Source organism: Ambystoma mexicanum, chromosome 1q (genome assembly GCF_040938575.1).
Source record: "Ambystoma mexicanum isolate Mex_15411 chromosome 1q, UKY_AmexF1_1, whole genome shotgun sequence".
Lineage (NCBI taxonomy): Eukaryota > Metazoa > Chordata > Amphibia > Caudata > Ambystomatidae > Ambystoma > Ambystoma mexicanum.
The window spans coordinates 1,004,270,005-1,004,297,870 of record NC_090922.1 but is presented as its reverse complement, the minus strand read 5'-3'; the positions used below and the strand labels follow the sequence as shown (position 1 = coordinate 1,004,297,870).

Sequence of the window (27,866 nt, the reverse complement as noted above, 5' to 3'; positions counted from 1 at the left end):
TTCTCCAGAAGGATTTTGGTATGAAATGGAAGAAGAGTTTCACAGAGTGAAGTGGGTCTTAGGCTATTTCAAGTTAACATTTAGATGTTATAACAACTGGGTCATCTGGAAATACAAAACATATACTAAACTTTCATCAAGCCTAAATGTTGAAGTAAATTCAACGTCCTACTGTCACTATTTTCTGAATTTCGTCGCTGCATAATATTATGAAATTAATAGCCATTAGTCATTTTGCAGGAATGGATCCGAATTTCATTTTGGAGCCGGGCTCTTTCTAGTTTTGTCTCCATTTATTTTCTCCTGCTTCTTCTGTTATGTTCTGCTTTGTCTCAGTTTGCTTACCAGATCGTTTTTTTTGTTTTCAATTTAGGTACATGCACCCTCTCCTGTGCTTCCTATCTGTGGTGAATTATTTTGCTATTTTGTTCAGGTGAGTCTCAGTCTCTACTTTCAGTGCACCCTTTTCTAAATCTTCCTTTTCTTATACTTTTATTGTTTGGTAAGGTATAGTGAGGAACAAGTTACATACCCAGCATGGGTGTGGCACGGATTCACATGCTCACGAATATTCCCCGTAATCAAGCTGGGAATCCTCAGTAAAAAAAAAAGAATTCAGTTTTGCTTTAGACTGAAAACTGCAGTTCTCCTCTCTTAACCAATCACTGTCCTTTGGGTCATACTGCCCCAAGCCAATGATAGTAGTCCTCCTAAACTCCACCCCTAGTGGTCATATTCAGATTTGGTAGAGCACATTAAGTGGCAGCATGAACCAATATGATGGGAAGGAGGGAGGGTTTACATGTGAATCCATGCTGTAGAACAGGAGTTACAGGTAAGTAAGGTGTTCCTTTTCCAGCATGGGGTCTGGCCTGGATTCACATGATCATGATTGCGTATACACAGAAGTATGAGCGTAGAGCTCTTTGGATAGTGTGCACGCAATGGATGGCAATGCAGAATAACTGACACCAAATAATCAAACCAATTCAGGAAGATGGCAAAGGTTGCTGTTTTATTAACAATGATCTAAAACAGGGAGTAACAACAGACATCAACAGATGTTCTCTCAAGCTCACAATATATTTCACACAAAAACAACCTTTATACAAAAAATATGTCAGACATGAAGTCATTCTGCGTGGCAAATGAGAAAAACCTACGAGGGATTGTGATAGGATTGTGATATGGTCAAGGGAAACAGCTAAGCATACTTTCAATAAGTGGTGGGATTGTGATTGGATAGCTACTGTCAGGTGGACAACTTATGCCTGCCTCTAAAACATGTGATCTTCAACACTATTAAGTACACAGTATGTCATTGGTCTTCAAAATATAAGGCCCTTTGTTATACGGCCCTCTGTAATTGGTTGGCACGCTCGTGCCATGTCTGGAAAATTCGGTTCACTTAGCAGCACTTAAGCTCAGACCCAGGTGCCAGGAGGTGGACATGACTTTACCTCCTGACCCAATTAGCCCATCATCTCTCATCACCCATGCCTTCTGCCATGAAGATTGTCTTTGAACTTGGCCTTGCTGAGTATCCTGGTCTCTGAGAATATATGGGAAAGCGACCATGCACTATAGGTGTACTAGGACTTCAAGATCAACTCTATTTCCATCCTTGGCTTACATGACAGGAGACCACGATTTGGTCCATTTTGTAGCATTTAAATGTCTTAAAGGAATAAAACTTATCACGCTTGGTGTATTTTCTTTGCACCTTCACATGGGATGATTCAGCTCCACACGATTACTGCCTTTGAGAATAGACAACCAACATTCTTTGCCACAATCTCAGATAATTCTTGCTGCGACACAGTTCTCTGCCTTTCCTCTCCATGGGTCCGGGCTTACTAATTTCAGGACACTGATGTCCACCTACAAGTGCATATATGCAACCACGGGAGGTGGCAAGGCTCAACAGAAGCAACACACTTACCCCTGGAACAAACTACCTCAAGCAAACAGGTTGCTTAGCCCTAGAATCCCTGTCAACGCAGTAGAATCTTGTTAAGGTGTGGGTGTACATCCACATAGCAGCTCTGCAGATGTCAAGCAGGGGAACACCAGAGAGAAAGGCCGTCATTGCTGCGATGGCTCTGGTGTAATGGGGTCTAGGCCGGCCTGGAAGAGGTTTGTTGGCCAGACGATGCCAGTGCATGATAGAGCAGAAGAGCTGTTCGGGGCGCCCCTGTAAAAGTGATGAGACTCCTTTGCAGACTTGCGCCGGCACCTCTGGCACCCAGAGAGCAAGAAGGCGAGGGTCCGAAATGAGGCAGATTGAGCCAGATATGCAGTCACAATGATCCTTGGTTGCGTCTGTATACGAATGAATTGCGTCTTGAGAGACGAGCTGATTGATCAGGTGAGTCGTGCCCTGATTCTTAAACAGCCATGATATTGGTTAAGAGTTGCTCTTGCAAGATCAAACGCCCAGGGTAAGGTACGAATAAGATCAAACATGTCTGGGAAACGGTCTTCCTGTCTAGTGGGATTTTTCCACTGCAGTAGACAATCTTTGGAAACCGGCCAGGCTGCGCCACCCGTAGGAACGCCAGCATTTGAGATGTATGTGAAGTATGGAATAGGGGCAAAATTGTTTTGTGAAATTTGGCATAGGCAAACCAAACACGTAGAAGATTTGCAATGGCCAAAGGATGGTAGTTTTCAGATGCCGCGAATAGAGCATTTGGAATCAATATTGCTGCGTAAGAAAGCACGCCCTGCAACATTTGGTGTCATCAGAGACTGGAGGAAGGAAGCTAACCTCCATTTAAGAAGTAGAGAGAAACATGCGCGTAGGCACAAATCTAATGCAGGCAGAGCGCTACAACAGGAAGAAAAACAATGGGATGAGGATATCAGAAGGGCAGATAGGAGTCTTCAATTAGGCATAGAAAAAATATATCCTCAACAAGAGTTGCATGCATCAGATGAACTAATCAATAAGATTTTAAATGAAAAAAGGCAAGAACGCCCCAAAAGTAAAATTGACACAATCGCATCAGCGCCCATTGCTAAACCGTAGCCCATGTTGCCACCCATTCTTCCAGTTCCATCTGCGCCAGCCCCTCCTGAACACGTGATCCCATTTCCCCCTCCACCTACCGAGCTTGAATCAGCTGCCATCAGAGAAGGCAGCACTGGAGAGGCGGGGCCTGCCCAGAGGGGGAGCCTTAGAATAACCCCTAGTAGGGTTAGTAGGGAGAGGAAGAGAGAACTGAAAGAACAGGCAGAAATGTACATTGAAGGCAATGACGAGGGATCGACGCTGGGTTCAATGTATGATTATAAGAAGCTCAGCGAAAAACAGGTACTGTTGGAATGCATGGGAGAGTATCTTATGGAAAGGTGGAAGCAATTAACTGGTATGGTCACACCGCAGAAGTTGCGGGATTTGAATGCCTTCTCACGATTAAGGGAAAGTGAGTCATAAATGAAGGAGCATGTGGACAGGTTATTTGAGTTTAAAGATGAACTTGATGAATTATATTCAGCTATGATTTCTGCTCCTGGGTTTCGGTACAAAGAGGTAAAAAGAGGGAGACAAGGGTCGGCAACATATGTACAACAGCGATTTTTCCCGGCATCAAAACCGGTTAGCGAAGAAATGAAAATATGTACGCGAGAAGCGCTTAGATGGATTATGGATGCTAGTATTCCTATAATGGAGGTGTATGATACGTTTGAACTGTATACGATAGATGTGCAAAGAAAAGTATTGCAAGTAATGGTTGAATATTTGCAAGATAAAGATGTTGAGAGAAATGACTGCTGTCCCTCTGAATTAATGACAGTAATTATCCAAAACTGGAAAGACTGCTCTATCCCTTGATCTAGCTATAGTGCTTAATAAGAGAGAGAAAGGAGAGAGAGCCAGTGCGATATTTCCGATGAGAGAAGTCCCTCCCACTTTTGTGCCGAAAACAGAAATTCCTGGTGTTGATGGAGCTCCAGCACAAGTAACAGCAACACATTACACAGCACAATATGTACATGTCCCTTTTTCTAGACAAGAGGTGAATAATAAAAAACAAACAATCCCTGATATAAGAAAGAATCCGGCAGAATCATATTTGAAGTCGTCCATTTTTAATATGAGCGATATTGACCTATTATTCCCTGTAATTCTCCCAGCAGACATATGGAAGCAAATTAGGAATGTAGATGATCATGAAAGTTTGGGTGCGACTTGGGAACATTTAATCTAAGAAGATACAGACAGATCAGCAGGTGAAAAACCATCGTCGTTAGCATTACCGGCACGTATAGTACAGAAATTAAAGGTCATAGTACCTGAAAGAAGAATTATATGGGACAAACTAACTGCAAGCACACAGAGACAATAGGGAGTTAAACTCTACCAATCCTGTATTTCAGGCCCAGTCTCCAGTCGAGTAGACTCGAGGGAAGGGTTCGAGGTCGTAAGAGGTCAGAACAGGCCGAGTGACGTCCCTGTGGATACCAGGTGAGCGTTACACTGCCCCAGGCTCCTCGACTGAGGATATCTTCTGGCAAACCTCTGGCACGTGGAATTGGACGTTGTTGCAAAGAGGTCCATCTGGCGCTGACCCCACTTGCTGAAGAGACAAAATACTTGTGGCCAGCTGAAGTTCCCACTCGTGTCAGGACCGCAGCTCCCTGCTGAGCGCGTCCATGATGGTGTTCTTGGTGTCCGCAGATGATGGGGAACAAGAAACCTGTCCTAAAGCATGGCCCAGTGACACAGAGACTGGGCTTCAAGAGAGTGTCCCGCCTTTTCTCCGGATGTTACACATGGTGGTGGTACTGTCCATGAAGATATGCACCACCTTCACCTGCAGCTGAGGTTGAACCAAGTTGAGGGCTCTGTAGACTGCTCAGAAATCCAGGACATTTATGTGCAGGTCCTTCTCCTCTGGGAGCCAGAGGCCTCTGGCGTGAGATTGTCTTGTGTGGGTCCCCCAATCTTCCAGGGAGGCATCTATGGTGACCATAGCCTGGTAAGGGGGGAGGTGTTTGAAAGGGAGCTCCTTGAGTGAGGTGTGGGTGCATCCCGCACCATCGTAGAGCTTGCCAGAACTCCTGATTGAGGGCGATCTTGTCCGTCCACGCGCCCGTGACCTGTAGCCATCTGGCATTGAGAAAGTATTAGAGAAGCCTAATTTGAAGCCTGCAAAATGGGGCGAGATGGATGCAATCAGACATCATGCCAAACAGTGACTTGATGGAACATACCGTTGCGACGGACACTGCTGACAGCTGCTGAACCTTCCCTGGGATGGACTTCACCCTCTCCTCCTAGGGGGTTGCCAGGCATACGACCATGTTGAGGCTAGCACCCAGGAACAGACGGTCTGCAATGGCACCACGCCGTCAGAAGGTGAATGTCTCTGTCGTGTGCTGGGTCATCAGGAGGTGCGACCGGGATCGAAGGAGCCAGACGTCCAGATAAGGGTACACGTGGATGCCCCTGCAGCATAGATGTGCCACAACTGAGGCCAAGCACTTTGTGAACACCCTTGGATCTGATTTTAGGCCAAAAGGCACGGCCTTGAACTGATAGTGGTGCCCCTGGACCACATAACGCAGGTTTCTGGTGAATGGGATGTGAAAGTATGCACCCTCCAGTCCAGAGTTGCTAGAAAGTTAGTCTCTGTGAGTCAAACCAGGTTTGGTCTCTTTGTTCATTCGCCTTTGGTGGGCTTCAGGAGTGAAGACTGCCTCTGGCGCCCGAGTGTCTGGGGTGGGCAGGAAGTAAGGGAGGTGCCCCAAACTCCCTGTTCTTAGTATCCTAGAATACCCAAATGCACTCTGTGGTGATTGACTGGCTGTCCGTAAAGGACAGCCACCCTGCTGGGTGAGTGACAGCTAGGCTGGAATGAACGAGAGAGAACTAAATAAAAGGTGGGCCTCTTGGCTTGGAAGGCAGCGTCAACCACTGCAACGAAAGAACCGTAAACGAGCTTGAAGAGGACAGCTGCTGCAACGTTGGTTTGCCCGGTGAAGCCCTACTGCAGGTCTGAAACGCAAAGTTCACCTCAACAGAGAAGCCCGGCAAGGACAACATCTCCCTTTGAGTTGGTGGGACCAATCAACTTAACAGTAAGCCACCAGGACACACATATCGGAGCTGGTTGCATTTTCCTCAGAGTGCTGCAGAAAACCGTATAACCAGAGAGAGGGACACCAGCTTGTGTGCAGTACTTGCAGCCACTGGAATTGAGGTTTGCCAGTTGTGAGCTTTTTGACCAGAACCAGTGCAGTGCAGAAGTCACCCGACATCTTCCCTCTTGTCCCCACGACTGAGGCCCAGGAACAGCGAGATCTGCAGGAACTGCCAGGAACAGAAGTCACCAGCTGCATCTTTTTCTTCATTGAAAGGTACTGTGAATCGAGACAGAGTACTTGCCTCTCGCGGTGAAAGTGTTCTGAACTTTTGCAACTTGCAGGCCTCATCAGCTCGTCACCCAACATATGTTTCTTCTTTTTACAAACTACTTCTGAGAACTAGTGCATAGACTTTACTGTTTACTTAACAAAACCGCTTTTTCCTATCCAAGACGTTAGCCCATTGACTTTGGCCTAGACTATTGAATTGAATTGACTCTTCTGGTAAACTCCAAGTATTTGCACTATCTAAGAATAATTGTAACCTTTCATGTTCTAATAATCTTTGCCTTTTACTCCTCTTGAAAAGTATTCTGAAATAGTATTGAAGTATATTTGTGTGTTATATAATTGCCTCCTTCTTATGAATGACAGATGAATAAATTAATAATTATTTATCAAAGAAACCTTGAGAGTAAGAGTTTATTTGAATACCTCTGATTGTAGACCTCTGTGTAACATCATTACTGCTCACATTCCCCTCTTGAGATAAGCCTGGCTGCTCAGCTCCACTACCAAAACCGTGTAGTACAGACTTATAGCAAAGGTTGGTTTGCTTACACCTGTAGTCATAGTTGTGTGTAGTGGTCCCAGAGGCTACTGCATACAAATTCTGCCTAACAATTGGCTGAAGCTAAGGCTTGCCTGTCACCATGGTAGCTGTTGGAATTCTTCCCAAGGCATTCTTTAGGGAATTTGATCCCCTTCAGTATGGGCTTGCTGAGGAGTGACTCGTTTTCACTTCACAGCCTCTAATGCTGCCATCATTAAGATGTATACCTCTTTTCCCTCCCCCTTCTATTTGCTTGTGAATAGTTACCGAGCAAGGGAGGTGCGAACCTCCTTTTTAAGTTGCTTTCCACTGTTTTTGTATTTCCTTGTTTTCATTTCTGTTACGTAACTTCCAATTTAACATCTGCTTACTTTTGTGAGAAGGCATATTTCATTCCTCCTCCCAATTAAAGTAGGGGGTAAATAACTTACTAGCATGGTATATGTCTCTACCTTTTCAGTTCCAAACAAAACGTCTTCCCCTTTACCTTCTATTAGGTTATCCATCTTAGTAATTTACCTCTTATTTTCTGAAAGCTTGCTTCCTTACAACCATATCCCTCAAAGGCTTGTCCTTCCTTATGCTCCTCACTGAGATGTTTGGGAGCTTTGTGTACGTTTCCTCCTTGAATGTCTCTTTTACCAAACAGCTTGATGCTGCTACGAATGCCCTTTCAAAAAACAGGGTTGGAAACTAGCATTGTGCAACCAGGCCAGTCTCCAGACAGATGTGTCTGGCACAAATGCCAATTGTAATAACTGCACCAAGCCCCTACCCAACTTACCCAGGATTCTAATTTTTCCCCATGTTCCTTTTGCACTGAGTTTCCTCCCAACCATTCGCTTCACTCATTTAACAGCATTTAAGATACATTGGCCCTAGGCAATGTCTTGAACGTCATCCTTAGCCCTTTAGCAAACTGCATCCCTCTGCCTTTTGAATCGTTTACCATGCTTTCTCGTGCTGTTCATAGCTTGATAGCATTATCACCTCCTTATTGAACCCATTTGCATCATTAGGCTCTATTAAGGTCACTACATTTTGTTGTGACAGTGCCCACATTTTCCAACATTTTCAATTTATTGGACCCTTACCTACTGCAATTTCACACAATATTATTTGGATTTGTAGGTCTTAATGAGACAATGCAATTCTTGGGGCATAAAGGGGACAAACGCAAAGTGCATTTTCTCAGCCCTAGGGAAGGATCTAGTGAGATTATTTGTCAGCTTCACCTTAAACATTTGAAAGGATCTTTAATCTCAAAGAACGCTAAGAACCTCATTCAAAAACAGAGTGGAGCACCTGAGGGGAGACAAAATAAGATACTTAGTGGGAGTAATCCTAACCTTTGACGGTGATACAAAAGTTCAGAATATGTGCTCAGTGAACCATATAACATTCTACTCTGGTGGATATCAAGAATGGCACTGCCAGAAGGGAACGAGACAGATACTGAAACACATTACAGTATTGTGACACTGTGGCAGTGAAGAATCAAAAGTACCTAGTTTGTGGTCATGAGATCAGACTGAGAATTTCTTTTTTTTGATTGTTTAATGGTAAAAATGTGTTGAACCTTAAAAATTACATTAAAACAATGCAAAGACAAGAATAGGCAGGTAATTTGTTTCAGCAATCACATTTTAAGTTACTAATTGTTAAATGGTGTTCCTCCAAACTGGTAAGGGCTCAGACGAGTACAATAAAAGCTGCCCACCTCTCTTCCTCCTCTTCAGTGGCTCTCACAAAAACCCTGAGATGACATTCTAACCTAAACACTAATCATGGAGCAGTGATATGTATCCTCTACATTAGAACATGAAATACAAGACTAATCATGATGGTCAATGAGGGTTCCATAGAGAAAGTACCAAATCATTTCACATAGTTGTACCTGCTATAGACGTTTATGAACTGTAGCTACTACAAGTTATAGGTGAATAAGACAAGCAGGTCATGCATAATAATCAGCCGTAGTTACAACTGCTGCCAAACACACTTACCGAAAGGGAGTCTTCTCCAACTTGGCTACTGGCAAGAGCCATGAGATTTGGTGAATAGAAGCGTTCATACATAGAAGCTCCTTGGCAGGTGTCAATGATGAACAATAATTCATTGTATCTGAAATACAGCAAAGTATGACCATCAAATTAATATTCATGTGAATTATAACCCCAAATAAAGAAAGTGGCAATCACACTATAAGATAATATCTTGATACCAGCTTTTTGCCAGCACTTGCCGCTTCACCTTGTTATGTTAAAAAATGATTTTTTTAAAAAGAATTCTGTTGAAAGAGATAAGTTATAGGGCAGTGAGCTGCTAAGTTGGATTCTAATGTCCTGAAGCTGGCCAGGAGAAGATAAATACAGGTAAATTGAGAATCCAATTTTGTTGCGCTTTCACTACATGTAATAGTGTTGCCTGGGACAGTTGGTGTGAATAATGACAGTATACACAGTAGTAGTATATATGAATGAGAACTCCAGGACTCAACGCCATTAAGTATATATATATATGCTTCGTTTTAATGGTCAAGCAAAAAATGCCCTCTTCATGATGATTACACGTGTTTCGGCTCGTCTGAGCCTTTTTTAAATCTAGGCTATTAGTATGCACAAAAATATATTAAATTAACAAATTAACAAAGTGATCCATGATACACATAGAAGAAAGAAAAATGAAACAATTCATGTAAATAATGATCGATTGTAAAATCATTATAACATCATACCCCAAATTAAGGCAGCAGTACAAACAATAAAATGGAAGACAGAAAAATGATGGTTGACGAAGGGGAGGATTGGATGGGATCAAGAAAACAAGTCCAATAATATTACAATACGAGAAACACAGGAGAAAGAACATAAAAAGAAAAAAAAAAATAGTTCAATTGTTGATGTATACAGTTCTCAAATCTATGCACAGCCTAACGTATATAACAAGAACCAACAGGTTTGCTTAACCAAAAATAACATGAGAAATCCATACAACTGTTGTCAGATAAGTAATACCGGGGGCAGATCCCCAAATCCAATAATCTGTAATAAGAATGTTTTGCATATTGCTATATTAACAGATGTACCTAAATACCATATTGATGTACTCTATAAAATCCATAGAATCCTCAAAGTTGAAACCACTTGCTATTCTCAAAATGGATATGTTGTTAAACGAAAGTCCATATATATAAATCATCCGGAACATGGTAGGGTGTAAAGAACCTTCGAACAGCTAGTAATCAGCCAGCATGCTATTATAAAGCACAATCACTACATGTAGTCTGTGTTTACATCTCAAACTTAAATGTACTGCGGATCGCTATTCTCTGTCAAAAAACAATAATACAAAGCTATGTTTAGCTACTACAATCATACCTAATTGCTGCATAGAATCCAGGCTAGGATTGCTAATAAAATAAGTGAACTTACCCTTCTGTTTAAGATCGCGCACATCAACTGAACACGAGTTCCCGTCAGCCGACGCCATTTTAGAAACTAGGTTGTTGTATGGTCACCATGGCAACGTGGTTACGCGTTACCATGGTGCACACATACATCCAAGCACCCAGTTACTGAAATAAAAGGCTGCCATTACTAAATGGTGACTATGCCATTCTGATCTTATGATCACTCATATTATTTTTTCCGAACAACAGTTACATTACAAGATTCAACCTCTAATACCTCAAACTGAAGCATAAAAAATGTGACTGTTGCGGTGCTGAAATAAAATTCTTTAAACAATACGCGCATTTGCGTTTGGATGTCCTCTAATTGATCCTGATAAGCCGCTCGTACTTCTAATGGCAACGATGCCTGAACACCAATTAATTACAGTACAAGAATATATTATATTGCGGTCTACTGTCACATAGCTCTCCAACTGAATTTCTCCACACACGACCGCATGTATATTGGCAATTTGAATAATAAAATTCTGTAATAATAAATATACTGATTGCAAATAAATAAGTATCGAACCTCAATTAAATTAAATAGATGAATCTAAGCCTGTAAACAGAATGTGTCCTCATGACATGTATGGTTATTATAACTGTAATTATCTAGTGCTCAAAGGTGCTTGCACCCTACATCATTACAATATGAAAATTAAGTTCAGTTGAGCTGTGTTTGCACCACAGCTCTCGTTCCATGGCCCTGCATGAAAATTGAAAGTGTTCAATCCATATGAGGACATATATAAAAATTGAAAGACTTCAATCCACATGAGAAAATATAATGGTTGTATACACCCTGGTGTGTGATTAATCAGCCAGGAGGTTGAATTCCTGCACGGTTTTGAATAAAAAGCGTGTTAATAAGAAGGCTACGGTTCACTACCCCTACAGGAATGACACCATCTCATTATCGCTATTGAGACCGGTTATAGTTGTATTAAAGAAAGAGATGGCACGTGCTTCGGCCTATCTTAATGCTTTTAACCTGTCACCTCCTCTTTTGTTAAGAGTGACAAGTTGGAGACCTATAGATCTCATCTCAGATTTGTTATGCATTTGGTGGAAGGTTTGCCAATGTTCAGCTTATGGCAACGATGGATCTTGACTACCAATTTTGGCGAGATGTTCATGTATTCTTACTCTTAATTCCCTTTTAGTACTGCCAATGTAAACCTTTTTACATACAGAAATGATACCATAAATGACAAATTTTGTTCTGCAATTAATTCCCCGTTTTATCGTCCAAAGTTTCTGTGTGGGAGTGGCAGGGCCAATCGGGGCCACCCCCTCACTCATTCAGTGTAGGGTATATGCCACTTGCTCAACCAACAGTGGGGGGATGACTCGTTTCTGCCCCTGTGTACATAACCAGTCCCTGTGCTGATGACGAGGCAGTAGGGGCTGTTGTAGAGGCACTCGGCATCCATCTTGGACACCTCTGATTCAAACTTTGGATTAGGCCTCACCGCAATGCTACGAAAAAGCTTCTCTCCCCCCTGGAGTGCCACGCAGAGCGCTCTCAAAAGTCCCCCACCTTTTTCTCCCTGTCTCTGAAGGCTCTGCAGCCCTGTTCTCACGCCTGAGCCGGAGGAAATTGCAACAATATAAATGTAATAGCTCACCCTTCCTCTGAGATCACTGTCCTGCGCGTGAACTGGCTCGAACCATGCCTTGCAAACACATCTATCTCCACAAAACCCGCCTATGTCCCCCTCATCCTCAGCACTGGAACATTACTGCCAACGCAACCCCATGGCCCCGATAGGTATTCGCTTGATGTGCCAGACATGTAACCCCAGTGCAATGCCCACCCCAGTGTGCCACGACTAATAAAAGCCAACCTCTGTCACAGTATATTGCACCTCAATACTAACAAATGTCAGCATGGTCCCTAGTCTCTTTGATGCGTTTAGACCTACCCTATGATCAATGATCCCACCTGGACCGAGCCTTCCCGAGTTGTGATAACCCCCCTAATACTCCAGTAAATAATGATGTTGTAATCTTAGAATTTATAGAGTATAATGATTAGCTCAAAGGAGCCTCAGTAACTGGTATTTAGTGCATGTCTAAAATAATATGTTATGTTAGATTAGTTAGGATCTGCCCTGCTGCATCGTGACCTGACCCTCACCCCGCCCAGACACAGGCAACTGGACCTCGTGGGACAAACCCTCCCGCCAACTGAACGACCAATCAAGCGGAAGCAACATTACATGATATATATGTATCTAATTGCAGCCTGTCCTCCTGATCTCATTCCCCACGGGGGTTTGTCTTATTTCTTTATATTTTGTGCATATAAGCCGGGGAGTGGGCCTACATTTTGGAAACCCCGCGACATGATTAGAAAGGTGCCCTGAGGCCCCCGTGCAGTGCGGTGATATCCGGGACGCCCCCTTCAAAACCATCGCCTCCACGGTCGACCAGTTTGTGCGCACAAAAGAGCATTTCCAAGGGTTCCCACTTGCCAAATACCAAACTAAAAACTGCTCACCAGGGCGTGCCACGGCTTGGGTGGGGTGCGGACCAGATTGTGGTGAAGATAGAGCGTGAAGATAGAGCGTGAACGGTGGCTCTTGGACCACCCAAGTGAACACGTGAGTACTGGCTGCGAGACTTTGCAGGGGGAAGAAAGATTGGTGTAGAGGGGAACCAGGGAACGGCTTGGGGTAAAAGTACAAAACAGTGGGGGACCAGGTACAGGGTCTGTGTGAATGTTACTGTGAGAATGGCCTTTAATACATGAATGATACTCAGAGCCAATACGTAGGTTGTTTGGATTACGAGAATCCAATTCTTTTATTAATGTAATATTTACTTTCTTTCTTTTAGGTACTGAAAAGGATACAACTTCTCTTGATGACTTCCAGCTTCATGTGGACGGAGGTTTTTGTCAGCAGATCAGGTAAGAGTCTATAGTTTTCTTCTTTATAAAGTTTCAAACTTCAGTCACAAACATATAATTCTCCTTCTCAAGGTTTCCCTTTTCTTCTTTCTCTTTAGGATCTCTACTTTTGCGTTGTTCTTCTCTCCTTTCTCTGTCTTGGTTTCTAACTATTTATCTTTCCTTTTCTCTCTCTTTCTCAACTTCACACTCTTTTATTTGTATGCGTCTCTTCTTGTTCATGAGCTCTGATGTCGCCTCTGACTGTAGTGCGATTCAGCTTCCTTTTGTTACTCAGCGTTTCTCAGATGGGAATATTCTTTCCCCCTTCCATAACGAATCACTTTATATTTTAAATGTATACTCTTCTAGTAAACCTTGTATTGCCTGGATGCTAATTTTTTCTTCACTGGTATAGACTTAAACCTTTTCTTTTCTTAACAGTTCCCAAACGCTGATTGCGCAACGGCGCGTATTTAAACTTATAAAATACTTTCAACTTGGTTGATCATACTAATGTCTCTAGCAAAAGCGCAACGGCGCTAACTTCCTTATGGTCTTTCGAGCGACAACGGTCGCCTTTTCTGTACTCAATCTGCTTCTCAGTAAAGCGGTAGAGTTTTCTTTTCTCTCTCTCTTTCGCTCACTCACCTCCGACTGCGTAGTTTCCGTCCGACTCGATTACACAGCCGACGGCCGCAACTGACGTCGCACCAGGTTCGGCTGAATGTTTACCTTGTCACTTTCCCTTTTCTCGTTTACATACGGCCTTGGTTGTCAGGGAACAGCGCTCCTGAATAAAATGGTGATAACACGCTACGACCAGCTTCACACTCTGGGGTCTTCTCACATATACCGCACAGGCCCGCTTCCGACTCCCCTCTTCAGGTCTCTCCTCTCCACTCTTCAGTACGCCCAGGATAAACCGTCCGTCTCGCTCCCGTCCTCCCGCTCTCTCATCTCCTAGGCGATCAACAACAAAGATTTTCAGGCATTAGAGGAAAGGCCATACAGTAGGGACTTCCTGGTTCTCAATATCATCACAACTCGGGATAAGTGTCTATATAAGTTACATCAGAACGCCACATAAGTTACATCAGAACGTCACACCCCCTCTACTAAACCCTTACGTTCGGGAAGGGTTTGTGCCCTGGATAAATAATCGGCTTGTGACATCAGCTTCCCAGGATGGTGAACAGTTTTAAAAGAGAAGGGCTGGAGGGAAAGGAACCACCTTAGTACTCTTTGATTTGAGTCCTTGTTACGTGCTAACCATACCAACGGTGCATGATCCGTTATTAGAGTAAATTCACGTCCCAGCAGATAGTATCTAAGAGCATCAATGGCCCACTTAACAGCTAAGCATTCCTTTTCTATTGTTGGGTAGTTAAGTTCGTGAGGTAATCATTTACGACTGATGAACAGCACAGGTCTTTCGCCGTTCCCTTGATTCTGGAGAAGGACTGCCCCAAGTCCCGTTCCTGAAGCATCTGTCTGAAGAACAAATGGGGATTCAAAATCAGGACATTGTAACATTGCCTTACTGGTAAGAGCTTCCTTTAAAGCATTAAAGGCTTCCATAGCTTCAGTATTCTGCCACTCCTTCTTTGGTAAGGAGGGTTTTCTCAACAGATTTGTTAGTGGAGTAGTCAAAGTAGAAAAGTGTGGAATAAACCTTCTGTAATACCCCACAAAACCAAGGAAGGCCCGTATTTGTTTTAGATTTTCCGGGAACTTCAGCTCTTTGATGGCCTTTACTTTCTCCTCTTGGGGTTTAATTATCCCTTGTCCAACATAATACCCTAAATACTTCGTATGGAACTCAGCCATATGTGTTTTCTTAGGATTTATATGTAAACCAGCACCTTTCAGTGTTCCGAGCATCTTTCTTAGATGAATCATATGTTCTTGCCAGGTGTTACTATATATAATGATGTCGTCCAAATATGCACCCACATATCCTTCATGTCCTTTTATCAAATGATTCATCAATCTTTGAAAGGTTGCTGGTGCGCCATGTAGGCCAAAGGGTAATACCGTAAACTGGTAAAGTCCGGTCGGAGTAGCAAAGGCTGTTTTCTCTTTGTCGGCCGCTGATAACGGTACCTGCCAATAGCCCTTGGTCAGATCGATGGTAGTCAGGAACTTGGCTTTCCCTAGGTTATTCAAGAGATTGTCGATGCGTGGCATCGGATAGGCGTCAAATTTAGAAATTTCATTCAATTTCCGAAAGTCCATACAGAATCTTACACTACCATCTGGCTTCGGGACCAGGACTACTGGGGAACTCCAGTCGCTAAATGATGGTTCGATGATCCCTAAATCTAGCATCTCTCGCACTTCCTGGTTGATGGCTTTTACTTTTGACTCAGGTATCCGATAGGGTCTGAGTCTTACTATAGACCCTGGTTTAGTTTCTATACGATGGTAGGTTAGACTAGTTCTGCCTGGAAGGGAAGAGAATATGTCATCAAAATCTTGTAAAAGATGAGACAACTCAGATTTCTGCAGCGTCGTTAACTCCATGTTGATATTTAACCCTTCGACACCTATTTTCTCTTTTATCTGGGGAAAATTTCCTTCTAACGGTACATCGTTAGTGATCATAGCAACGTTCCGTATTGGTGGAATCCACTTCTTAAGCAAATTCACGTGATACGTCTGACACAGTAGTCTACTACCGGGTTAGTTCACTTGATAGGTTAATGGTCCCAAAACCTCTTGGATCTCGAACGGTCCCTTCCAACTGGCTAACATCGTGTTGTCTGATGTGGGCATTAAGATTAGAACCTGATCTCCTTTCTTAAAAGGTACGAAGTTGGGCTTTCTGGTTGTAATACTTCTCTTGGTTCAACTGAGCTTGGAGAAGATTGTCTCTTGCTACAATCCTTAGTTTTTCTATTTGTTCCTGCAGCTGTGAGGCATATTCAGTTAGGGACAACTCCTGTTCTGGTTGTTCCTCCCAATTCTCTTTCAACACGTCTAACAAACTCCTCACGGGTCTTCCAAACAATAATTCGAAGGGTGAAAAGCATGTGGAAGATTGTGGAGTATTTCTGAGGGTCAGTAGTATCCATGGTAATATTCGGTCCCAGTCTTTGTCTTCTGGTGAGGTTGTTTTCCGAATCATCTGCTTGATAGTCTGGTTATAGCGTTCTACTAATCCATCCGTTTGTGGATGGTATACTGCGGTCTTCAGATGTTCTATCTTTAATGTATTGCAGACTTGTTTCATCACACTGGACATAAAGTTGGTTCCTCGGTCTGTAACAATTTCTCTTGGAATCCCTACTCGACCTATAAAAGGAATTAGTACGTCACATATCTGTTGTATATTAGTGGCCTTTAAGGGGAAAGTTTCTGGGTAGCGAGTGGCATAGTCTACCACAACGAGGATGTATTTATGACCTCTTCTTGTGGGATCAATAGGTCCGACAATATCGATACCAATTCTGCTGAATGGTTCTTGTACTAGGGGCATTGGTTGTAGTGGAGCTTTCTTTATGTTTGCTCTATTCTTCTTCTGACAGTCCTCACAGGCTTGACAAAATCTAAATACTTGTTGGTAAACCCCTGGCCAGTAAAATCTGTCCAAAATTTTCTTAGTAGTTTTCTCTGTTCCGAGGTGTCCCTCCCCAACTTGCACGTGAGCGACTTCTAGTACTGTTGGATAATATTTCTGAGGGACTACAAGTTGCTTCAACTCATCCCCAGTCCGGGATTTACTCACTCGGTATAACAACCCTTTCTCTTTGATAAAATGTGGACCTTGACCTTTGTGATCTTCCAAAGCTCGTTCCCGGGCATACTGAAGTAAGGGGTCTAGATCTCGAGCAGCCCTGAAACTGTCACCATCTTCCTCTATCTTCCAGTCCACTGCTATGGGCAGTACATTCTTGCTATTCCATTCTTCTTTCTGAAGTTTCTTTAACTTCTTACTCTTAAATGCTTTATTGGTTGGTGGGTCGATTTCTTCTTCAAAGAAAGGGGCACTTTCCCACCAGCTCTTCTCAATTTCATGTATTAATTTAGGCAACTCAGGTATGTCGGACCCGACTAATAATGGCTTCGGTAGATTGGGGAGAACAGCTGCTTTCACCCCCATGGTCTCCCCGCCTAACTTAATCTGGATATTCTTTGATGGGTAAGACTTTACATCCCCATGTACACAGCGTATTGGAATTTCTCCAGAAGAACGATAAGCTTCACCTACCAACTCTTGTGTTATAGCGGTCTGTAGACTCCCGGAGTCGATCAATGCAGTTGTCAGCTTTCCATCCACTTCTGCATCACAAGTATACAGGTATTGGGGTTGTTTTCCAGGTAGATGTTCCAAATTTGCACTTTCTTTCAAGGAGTCGAAGGCCCCGACATCCATTGGTTCCGTTTTTGTTTTCTTTGGACAGAACCTAGCAAGGTGACCCCATTCACCGCAATCAAAACATTGAGGCCCTCGAACTGTGGATGTAAAAGGACGATAATTGCTAGGGCCCTCACTGTTTGGTCGGGCACGTAAAACTTCTCCTTCAGGTTTCTTCAACATAGAATGTGGCCATCTGGATTGAGGCATAGCTTTATTCACAGGGTGTTGTAACTTGTTAGCTGTTGGATATGTCATTATCCGACCCTGTCCAGCTTTTTGATAGGCCGAAGCCACATCTACTGCTTCCCTTAAAGATAGTCTATGATGCTGTTTAACCCATCTCTGAACAGGTCCGGGAAGAGCCTCAATGAATTGTTCTAATATCACTTTCTCCGTTATTTCATTTGGAGAGGACACAGTGGGCTGTAACCATTTCTCTGCCAGTTCTTTAACTCGGTAGTACAATTGCCTAGGAGTTTCCTCTCCACCCAACTTGATGTCTCTGAATTTGAGGCGATACGTTTCTTCATCGTGTCCCATCCTCTCTAACACTACTTTCTTCATATCTCCATACGTGGTGTCTCCTGTTGGATTGGCTGTTTGATAAGCTGCCTGCATTTCCCCGGTCATCAATGGGGCAATGTAATGGCAACATCTCTCGGCTGGCCACTGTGCATTTCGAGCAACTCTTTCAAAAGTCACAAAAAAATGTGCAGGGTCTTCTCCTGTTGAGTATTTTTGTAACACAGAGGTAGGTACTGGAGCGTTGTTCCTGGCAGTGGTAACCTCAAGCAGTTGTGCTTGCTGCATTTGTAAGGCTTGTTGAAATGCTAGTCTGTCTGCTTGGGCCTGCTGAGTCTGTAATTGTAATGCTTGTTGTAATAATTGTTGTCCCTCACTTAGGGTTTTAATAAGGTCCTCCATAGCGTTCTCCTATCCCACTTCTGACACCAATTGTGAGAATGGCCTTTAATACATGAATGATACTCAGAGCCAATACGTAGGTTGTTTGGATTACAACGAGAATCCAATTCTTTTATTAATGTAATATTTACTTTCTTTCTTTTAGGTACTGAAAAGGATACAACTTCTCTTGATGACTTCCAGCTTCATGTGGACGGAGGTTTTTGTCAGCAGATCAGGTAAGAGTCTATAGTTTTCTTCTTTATAAAGTTTCAAACTTCAGTCACAAACATATAATTCTCCTTCTCAAGGTTTCCCTTTTCTTCTTTCTCTTTAGGATCTCTACTTTTGCGTTGTTCTTCTCTCCTTTCTCTGTCTTGGATTCTAACTATTTATCTTTCCTTTTCTCTCTCTTTCTCAACTTCACACTCTTATTTGTATGCGTCTCTTCTTGTTCATGAGCTCTGATGTCGCCTTTGACTGTAATGCGATTCAGCTTCCTTTTGTTACTCAGCGTTTCTCAGATGGGAATATTCTTTCCCCCTTCCATAACGAATCACTTTATATTTTAAATGTATACTCTTCTAGTAAACCTTGTATTGCTGGTATAGACTTAAACCTTTTCTTTTCTTAACAGTTCCCAAACGCTGATTGCGCAACGGCGCGTATTTAAACTTATAAAATACTTTCAACTTGGTTGATCATACTAATGTCTCGCGCAACGGCGCTAACTTCCTTATGGTCTTTCGAGCGACAACGGTCGCCTTTTCTGTACTCAATCTGCTTCTGAGTAAAGCGGTAGAGTTTTCTTTTCTCTCTCTCTCTCTTTCGCTCACTCACCTCCGACTGCGTAGTTTCCGTCCGACTCGATTACACAGCCGACGGCCGCAACTGACGTCGCACCAGGTTCGGCTGAATGTTTACCTTGTCACTTTCCCTTTTCTCGTTTACATACGGCCTTGGTTGTCAGGGAACAGCGCTCCTGAATAAAATGGTGATAACACGCTACGACCAGCTTCACACTCTGGGGTCTTCTCACATATACCGCACAGGCCCGCTTCCGACTCCCCTCTTCAGGTCTCTCCTCTCCACTCTTCAGTACGCCCAGGATAAACCGTCCGTCTCGCTCCCGTCCTCCCGCTCTCTCATCTCCTAGGCGATCAACAACAAAGATTTTCAGGCATTAGAGGAAAGGCCATACAGTAGGGACTTCCTGGTTCTCAATATCATCACAACTCGGGATAAGTGTCTATATAAGTTACATCAGAACGCCACATAAGTTACATCAGAACGTCACAGTTACTGAAACTTTTTTCTCATCTATCCTTTATATGGCCATTAGGTTTTTATGGTAAAGAGAAGTAAAAGGGGAGTACGAAAGCCTAGCCCGAACGGGGTAGAAGGCGGCGCCGCATAGCATTGTCTCGTCCAGTGCAGGGAACAAGTGGAGATAAAAAAGAAGAAAAAAGTATGAGTCTCAGATATTGAGCAGGCTCGGAGTAACAATTTGGATTTTTTCTGTTTCCGTGTGAAGATAATTTTTGAAGAGGTAGCCCGAGGGGGCTTAAAGACTGGAAGTGCGTGAGAGAACAGGAGTAGGGGATGATAGTAATATAAAAACAAAAAGGCGAACAACGAAAAGTCAGTCCATGTTACATGTACGTTGTGTTTTGTTACATGTTTGTTTGTCAGTAAATGTCAGTGCATTTGTGATTTGACAAATATATTGTTTAATGTGGAAGGGTGCTGAAAAAATGTGTGATTCAGGATCAAAGGAGCTTTTTCATATATATATTGGAGAATTGTTGAAATTTTCTTTGGGTAAACAGAATTGAAAAAAGTAAATTGAGAACGTACATTTGACCCGGGGAGGGGAAGGAGAAGAGGACCAAAAAAAAAAAAAAAAAAGAAGGAGGGGTGCCAGACACGAGCCAAGGTAACACAAACGCCACTATCGACACACCTACTAGCAAAATATACTGCAAGCAGTTGCAAAACTAAAGGGAGGTACTAGATCTGTGGCGCATGTTCGAGGAGGTAACACCTAGCAGTGAGGTGAGTAAAGACATGGTAGGAAACAAAGAAGAAATACAGGAGGGAGGAGAGGAGTGAGTAGGGGGAGAGTGTTCAACACCACCAAAAGAGAGTGAGTCGACTAAAAAATGTACCGGTTGCTGGCGAGGCCTACAGTGGGGTACAACGAGCCCCTGTATGTTCCCGCATGCACCACTGCAACACCAATGGCAGGAGCATCTCCCACCGCCCCGCCCCCCCTATGAGACAGGAGGGATGGATGGACCAACTATCGTACCCCCGGTAAGCATAACACGACCAACGGGGGACTTAGACAGCTCGCACATGCACAGATGGAGATAACAAGGTTAAGAGCATTGTGTGACAGGAACCAAAGGTCGCAAGGGGGGGAAATGCCACCATTGACCACTGGTGGACTCACACCACCATCGAGTATTGCAGGATCAAGTATCGGTGGAGAAAGTGTTGTAGGGGAGACACCACCAGCACCTGTGCAGATATCAAGGGGACGAGAGCAAGAGTGTCAGTCTGGAACATTCCTATTCCATCTAAATGGCAAACCGGTGAGGATAATACGACCATCAACACCAGACAGCCAACATGGGGAAGGACAGGGGGAAAGGGAGTCAGAAGAAGAGGCAGAGGAAGTGTGGAGTGATTTAGAGGAATACGCAGGAGGAGCAGCAGCAGGAACAACACTGCCATTCCACTTTGATCAAGGAGATGTTAGATCTCCACCAAGATGGCAAGGGAGGTTGAGACAGAGTAGGAAGCATGCCGGTAAGTAAAACAAAGAAGGGAATGGTAAGTAAAAAGGGAGGAAAGACAAAACTTCAAATGCCTCTAATGCACAAGGGGGCATGGAGGCCCAACTACATACCATGGGCACAAATGGATAAGAACAACTTGTTGAAGCTCCTCCCCCCACTCTCAGGTGGGGCGGGGAAGTGGATACACACGCTTGAAAAACATACGGCAGGGGTCCCTTTAGCAATAGGGGATGTAAAGAGCTTGTTGGTATCAGCGGTGAGAGATCAATCAGATACGGTATGGGTAAAAGCGGGATTCCCAGGAGTAACTATGAGCAGTGACAGCCATGACGGGTCAGCATTTAACAATGTCAGGGCGATGGTGTGGGATGCATTAAGGAGGACGTTTCCTGATACTCCAGATTTACACTTAGTGATGCAGTGCACTATGGGAGAGGAGGAGGAGCCTACGCAATTCATCCTCCGGGTGCAAGACCTGTGGAGAAGTGAAACTGGTACGCCCTGGGCCCAATCAACAGCATTGTTTTATTTTATAATAAAGAAGGGGCTCCCGAAGGAGGTTCAGAAGGCCTTGGATAAAATAGCTGGAATAGAAGCCAATGGTTGGCCAGAGATTCAAAGCATAATTGTACACCACTGTAGGAGGATCAAAGAAAGAGAAAAGGAGATAGTCCAGCGAAGGTTGGCAGACGAGGCAAAGTTGGTACAGAATAAATTGGTGAAGGTTGCAGCTATGAATGCTACAACATCAACAGCCAGGCAAGAGGAAGGAGAAGAGAGGCAGTGGCCCAATAAAAATGGCAGCAACATGGAAACGGGCAGGAGTAATGGGCTGGAGAGGAGCAATACAGAGGACAACATTGCCATGGAAGGACACCGAGAGGACGAGGTGGGTACAGAGGACCAAGAGGGCGGTTCGGAGGAATGGGCAATAGAGGATTTGGAGGGCCTGGCGCAAGGGGAGGGCCGCAAGGGACATGCTGGAATTGTGGAAGATGTGGGGCATTACTCACGGGAATGTAGAATGAGACCCATGGGATACTATCAAGGACAGCCCCCCATGGGAAATAATTCGGCCACCCACACCCAGGCAGTCCCTACAGGTTACCCATGGGTGGGAATGGACAACAAGAACAGTGGTACAACGAGCAACAAATGCAACAGAGACAGCCACCACAGCAGCATATACAGCAGAGAGGTATGCCGCAGCAAACGGCAAGACAAAACACTATGGCGAACGTAAACAACAACACTTTTGCAACATCTGCAAACGGTGCACCAGCACCTTTCCGAGGTGTAGCAGTGGTAGGGGAAAATGTATTCTCTGTTCCAGGAACAGAGACATATGCAGATTAGGGCAACCCACAGAAAGCACTTGCGTGTCTAGTCCTATCCACCACCCTACGTGCAGAAGAGGAACCACTAGTGGGGGCAGAGATAGGCAAGAAACAGTTCATCTTTATGGTGGACTCGGGGGCTGAAAAATCGTGCCTCATGGAAGGCTGGTTCCCGCTCTCGGGCAGAAATTTGGGAATGCAGGATTTCTCTGGGGCTATTTTAAAAGTTCCTTACACAAAAGACCTTGACATAACACTGGGGTGAAAAACAGTGCGAGCACCCCTATTGTATCATGAAGACTCGCCAATACATTTGCTGGGAAGGGACCTCCTGAGTAAGTTCAATATGACCATTTCCTTCACTGAGCAGGGAATAGTTTGCTCCACCCCGGGAGTGTGTCCCTATGCAGGCAATGTTGATGATCAGCACGATGACAAATGAAATTGTGGTCAGAGGGATACCCATAGATATGGACATGTTTATTTATGGTATCAGAGTGCTGGCACGGGTGGTGCCTGAGATAACAAGAAAGGAATGGAAGGTGCCTTCAGATTTTGTTTTCCGCCCAATTGTAAATACAGAGATTGTCCTTGGGACGATTTTGTCCATTGATTTGGAAGCAGTACAAGTGTCAAGTAAACGTATTGCGGTGATAGGATTGGACACACATGGGTGCGAGTGGCGAACAGTGCTATGCATAGATCCAAGTATGTTGTTGCGCAATTTAACTGACGAGGAGCGGTTTACTGATAATGAATGTGATGGGGAGATACTAATGGAAATTAGTGTGCCATGTGACATCATGATACAACACAGAGATACACAACCTCTTTATGGCCAATGTCAATATACCTCCTACGATATTTGAAAAGGACATGGAAAAGGAATCACCAGAGATTTGGACAGCAGGCCCACACGATGTAGGATTACTGCAAGAAGTGACACCAATCAGGATAAAATTGAAACCAGGTGCCCTCCTGCCTAGAGTGAAACAGTACCCTCTATCACGAGAGGCTGAGGAAGGGATAAAAGAAACTATAAATGCATTACTTGAACAAGGAATCATAGTGCCATCAAATTCACCATGCAACAGGGCGATTTTCTCAATCAAAAAAGCAAAGGGCGGGGCTTGGAGGATGATCCAGGACCTGCGCCCACTCAATGATGTCATACAGAAAGAGTTTCCACGAGTTCCCAATCCAGCATCAATATTGTGCAGCATACCAAAAGACGCTGCATGTTTCACAGTGGTAGACTTGAAAAATGCCTTTTTCTCGATACCACTCGACACGAACTCCAGATACCTCACAGCATTCACACTGGGAGATAACAGATACAAGCACTGTAGAATGCCACATGGGTATTGTGAAAGTCTGAGTATTTACAATAGGATACTACATGAAGATTTTGGTAACATTACCGTGGAGAGCACGATAATACAATACGTAGACAATTTACTCGCCTGCAGTAACGGTGAGGAACAGTGCCGAGCCGACTCGATAGCACTACTAAATTTGTTGACAAGAAAAGGGCACAAGGTAGACAAAGGAAAATTGCAATATTGCCTAGCAGAGGTCCTTTACTTAGGGCAATTGATTTCAAAAGATGGCAAAACAATTTTGCCGGATAGAGCGGCAGCAATACATCACATGGTCATACCCAAGACTGTAAAAGAGATGCAAAAATTTCTCGCCATATGTAATTACTGCCACGCATGGATTTTGGATTACGCAGCTTACACAAGGCCACTGTTGCAGGCACTAAAAGACGTGCAAAAGAATAATGTCCCAATAAAGTGGTCGCATGAGATGAGGACACCATTTTTTAAGTTACAAGAGCTCATTGGCAATGCCCAGTATTAGCGAACCCCAATTATGATCGGGAATTTTATCTCTTTTCACACAGTAATGGTGTACTAATGACTGCAGTGCTCATGCAAACAACATCATTGGGCCACAAACCATTGGCCTATTACAGCAGTACACTAGATTCTGTGATGCAGGGTCACTTTGCATGCGAACAAAGTCTTGCTGCAGCGACCTTTGCAATAGAAAAAAGCGCCACCATTGTAATGGGATGCTCAGTAACAATATATGCTGAACACTCACTGTTTGCAATACTAGAGAGATCAAAAACAACACTGACAACCCAAAGAGCAACAGCATATGAAATAATAATCTCCAGTCTGAATGTCCATGTGGTCAGATGTAAAACGGTAAACCCCGCCACGTTCATCACAGAGTCATGCACAGTGGAGGACATTAAAACACACGACTGTGCAACATATGAAGGGCAAGGGGATGACATACCGAAGGCCAGCGAAAACGCATTACAGGAGGGGGAGATCTACTTTGTTGATGGGTCTGCATCAATAGACAGTGAAACAGTAGAAAAATGTGTAGGAGCAGCAGTGGTACGATTGGAAGAGGAAGAATATGAGATAATTGTACAGAAGCGACTATTGTCCTATTACACTGCGCAAGCAGCAGAACTAATTGCATTAATTGAAGCACTGCGCACTGTTAAGGGATGCGCAGTAACAATATATTCTGATTCAGCATATGCCACAACAACAGTACATTCAGGACTATCACGATGGAGACGCAGCAGGTTTTGGAGGGCAGACGGTTCACCGGTGCAACATTCCACCCTATTGAATGAATTGATAGATGCATTGGCAGAACCGTCAGTAATAGCATTGGTAAAATGTCAGGCACATACAGCCAATGCAGATTTCATCTCATTGGCAAACGCGGCAGCATTCGCTGCAGCGAAAGATGCCGCATATTTCAATATGCCACAAGCAATAGAGTGCATCATTAAAACACCAACTGCAGAGACACTAGGGGAAGGGTAGAACAATACATCAACCTCCCAAGTAATAGAGCTCCAAAGGCGGGCACCAACAGAAGAGAGAGTTGTGGACCAAAAGAGGGTGAAAACAATCAGCTACTGATTTGATATGGTGACAGGAGTTAACCGGAAAAGTAGTGATGCCATTAGAGCAACTAGAAATTGCATTCCAGCAGCTGCATTTTCCAACACATGTAACAAAACAACACGTTGCAGCAGACATACAGGAACACTGGTTTATTCCCAACTTACAAGAGTAATTGTCAAAATTCACAATACAATGTACAACATGTCAAACATACAGTTCAGGCATGACTATACGGACATTAAGGGGAACATTGACACAACCAATAGGACCGTTCAGAGAACTGCATATTGATCATGCAGATATGGGAGAAAGATGTAATAGAATGAGGTACTTAATTGTCATTGTGTGCCCATTTCCAAGGTGGGTTGAGGCTGGACCGTGCGCTCACCCCGATGCCAAATGCGCTGCAAAATTCTTAGTGCGGGAGGTCTTTTCAAGGTGGGGCATCTGTGAGGTGATACGATCAGATAATGCCACACACTTTGTGAATGACCTCTTCAAAGAAGTGACGACACTGCTGGGGGTCAAGCACAAACTGTGTTCGATTTATCATTCGATGGCCAACAGAGTGGTGGAAAAGATAAACGGCCTATTGAAAAGTAAATTATCAAAACTATGCAACACGTTGAAGAAAAACTGGTTTTACTGCCTGCCCCTGGCACTGTTTCAGCTCAGAACGCAACCAAGCAAGGACCACAATTTGAGCCTGTACGAAATAGTGACGGGCAGACGCACTCACACACCACTATCCCCCATAAGAGCAGCTTTGGATGCACACAGATCTGCCACAGTGCTCGAGACGAGTTTAAGGAATATCTCACTAACTTAACTCGTGTAGTACGTAGCATAGCAAGACAAGTTGCACCAGCATTCACAAGTAATGAAGCAACAGATACTGCCATGCCAGCGAATGATAGCCCAAAGGGCCAGATCATGCCAGGGGAAAACGTATATTTTGGAGCTTTGTGCGGAGATGGAATTCTCTGAGGTTTCATGGCCCATATGAAGTTATCTATTGCACACCCACAGCTGTTAAAGTTCAAGGATTTAAATATTGGGTTCCTTTGTCAGAAGTGAGAAAGGCACACGATAGTGCAATCACTGAAAATGAACATGATGCCAGCAACAAAGTTGCAAGCGGTTAATAGAAGTACAAAATAGAACACCATGAGTATAAGAAAATGCAGAATTGATGAAAATATGTATAGGTAACAGAAATGATTTACAAAAAAGGGCACCTGGTTGATGGCTTACTCTGCCCAGGCGGGTAACATTGTGAGTATAACAAAGTTGAGTAAGGACATGGGAGTCTTACTGCTGAAGACCAGATGAACCCACTCCTAAATAAAAACCACCTATGAGTGGTGGTATTAATCTAGTATCAATAGTTGTGGTAAATATTTGACAAAACAGTTATGTGGGCTGCAATAGCGTTTCAATTAGATTGCAGCGGGTGTTTTCAATACACGTAAATCTGGGTCAAAAGATACAACAGCCAGTGTACATTTTCAAGGTTGAGTAACCAGTTTGCAGGGTACAAATGCTAAATATTTGTGGTATCAATCTGTTGCTTCCATGTCCACTAGGGTATCCTTGGGAAGGAGACCAGCGGACTTAGTGATGTGATAGCACATTTATCGGTGGACAACTTGTCAGAATAATGTGGGGTTGAACAAAGACAACACAAAAAATACAAAAAGTCAACACAACAGTGTTTCGGCCAGGTGAGCTAAGTGAGCTCTTGTGGAATGGCCTTCATCAGGACAAGATGATTTCGGGGGCGGCGGTATCTGAAGAGGTCTGTTGGAGTAAACAGACAGGATGGTATTAGGAGTGAGAACAAGAAGGTAGAATCTAGCAGTGAGAAAGTGACACGAGTCACAGGAGGAAAAGCCGGTGCTTACCGGGTCTTGGGAGCACAGTGGCTCGGTGGAGGCAGTGTCACTGTACACTAAGAGGAGTTCGAAGTCCTAGGTGTGCCCGTTCCTGTAGAGAATAGGAAGGACAGGTGGCATGTAATTGCCAGTTTCTGCTGCTTAATTGTAATGCAGTTTAGTAGGTAGGGACTTACCTAAAGGTGACCTGAGGCTGGATGTAGCGTCAGCTAAGCATTGAGTAACGCTGTGTCTGTCCGCCAGGGTGGAAGACTAGGGATAAAATGAACACGAGGTTCATTCAAAAACTGTGTGCCAGGGTCTTGTGGATGACTAGGCGCCACACAATGTGGTGAAACAGGCATAAT

The 27,866-nt window shown here is 43.8% G+C and overlaps 1 protein-coding gene across 1 annotated transcript in view; it reads right to left on the bottom strand.

Moving 5' to 3' along the window:
* PIGK (phosphatidylinositol glycan anchor biosynthesis class K) overlaps positions 1-27,866 on the bottom strand; it is a 577,610-nt gene that overhangs the window by 335,995 nt on the left and 213,749 nt on the right. The window contains exon 7 of the mRNA XM_069641674.1: positions 8,932-9,049. Within this exon, the coding sequence (XP_069497775.1) occupies positions 8,932-9,049 (118 nt within the window). The remainder of the gene's footprint in view (positions 1-8,931; positions 9,050-27,866) is intronic.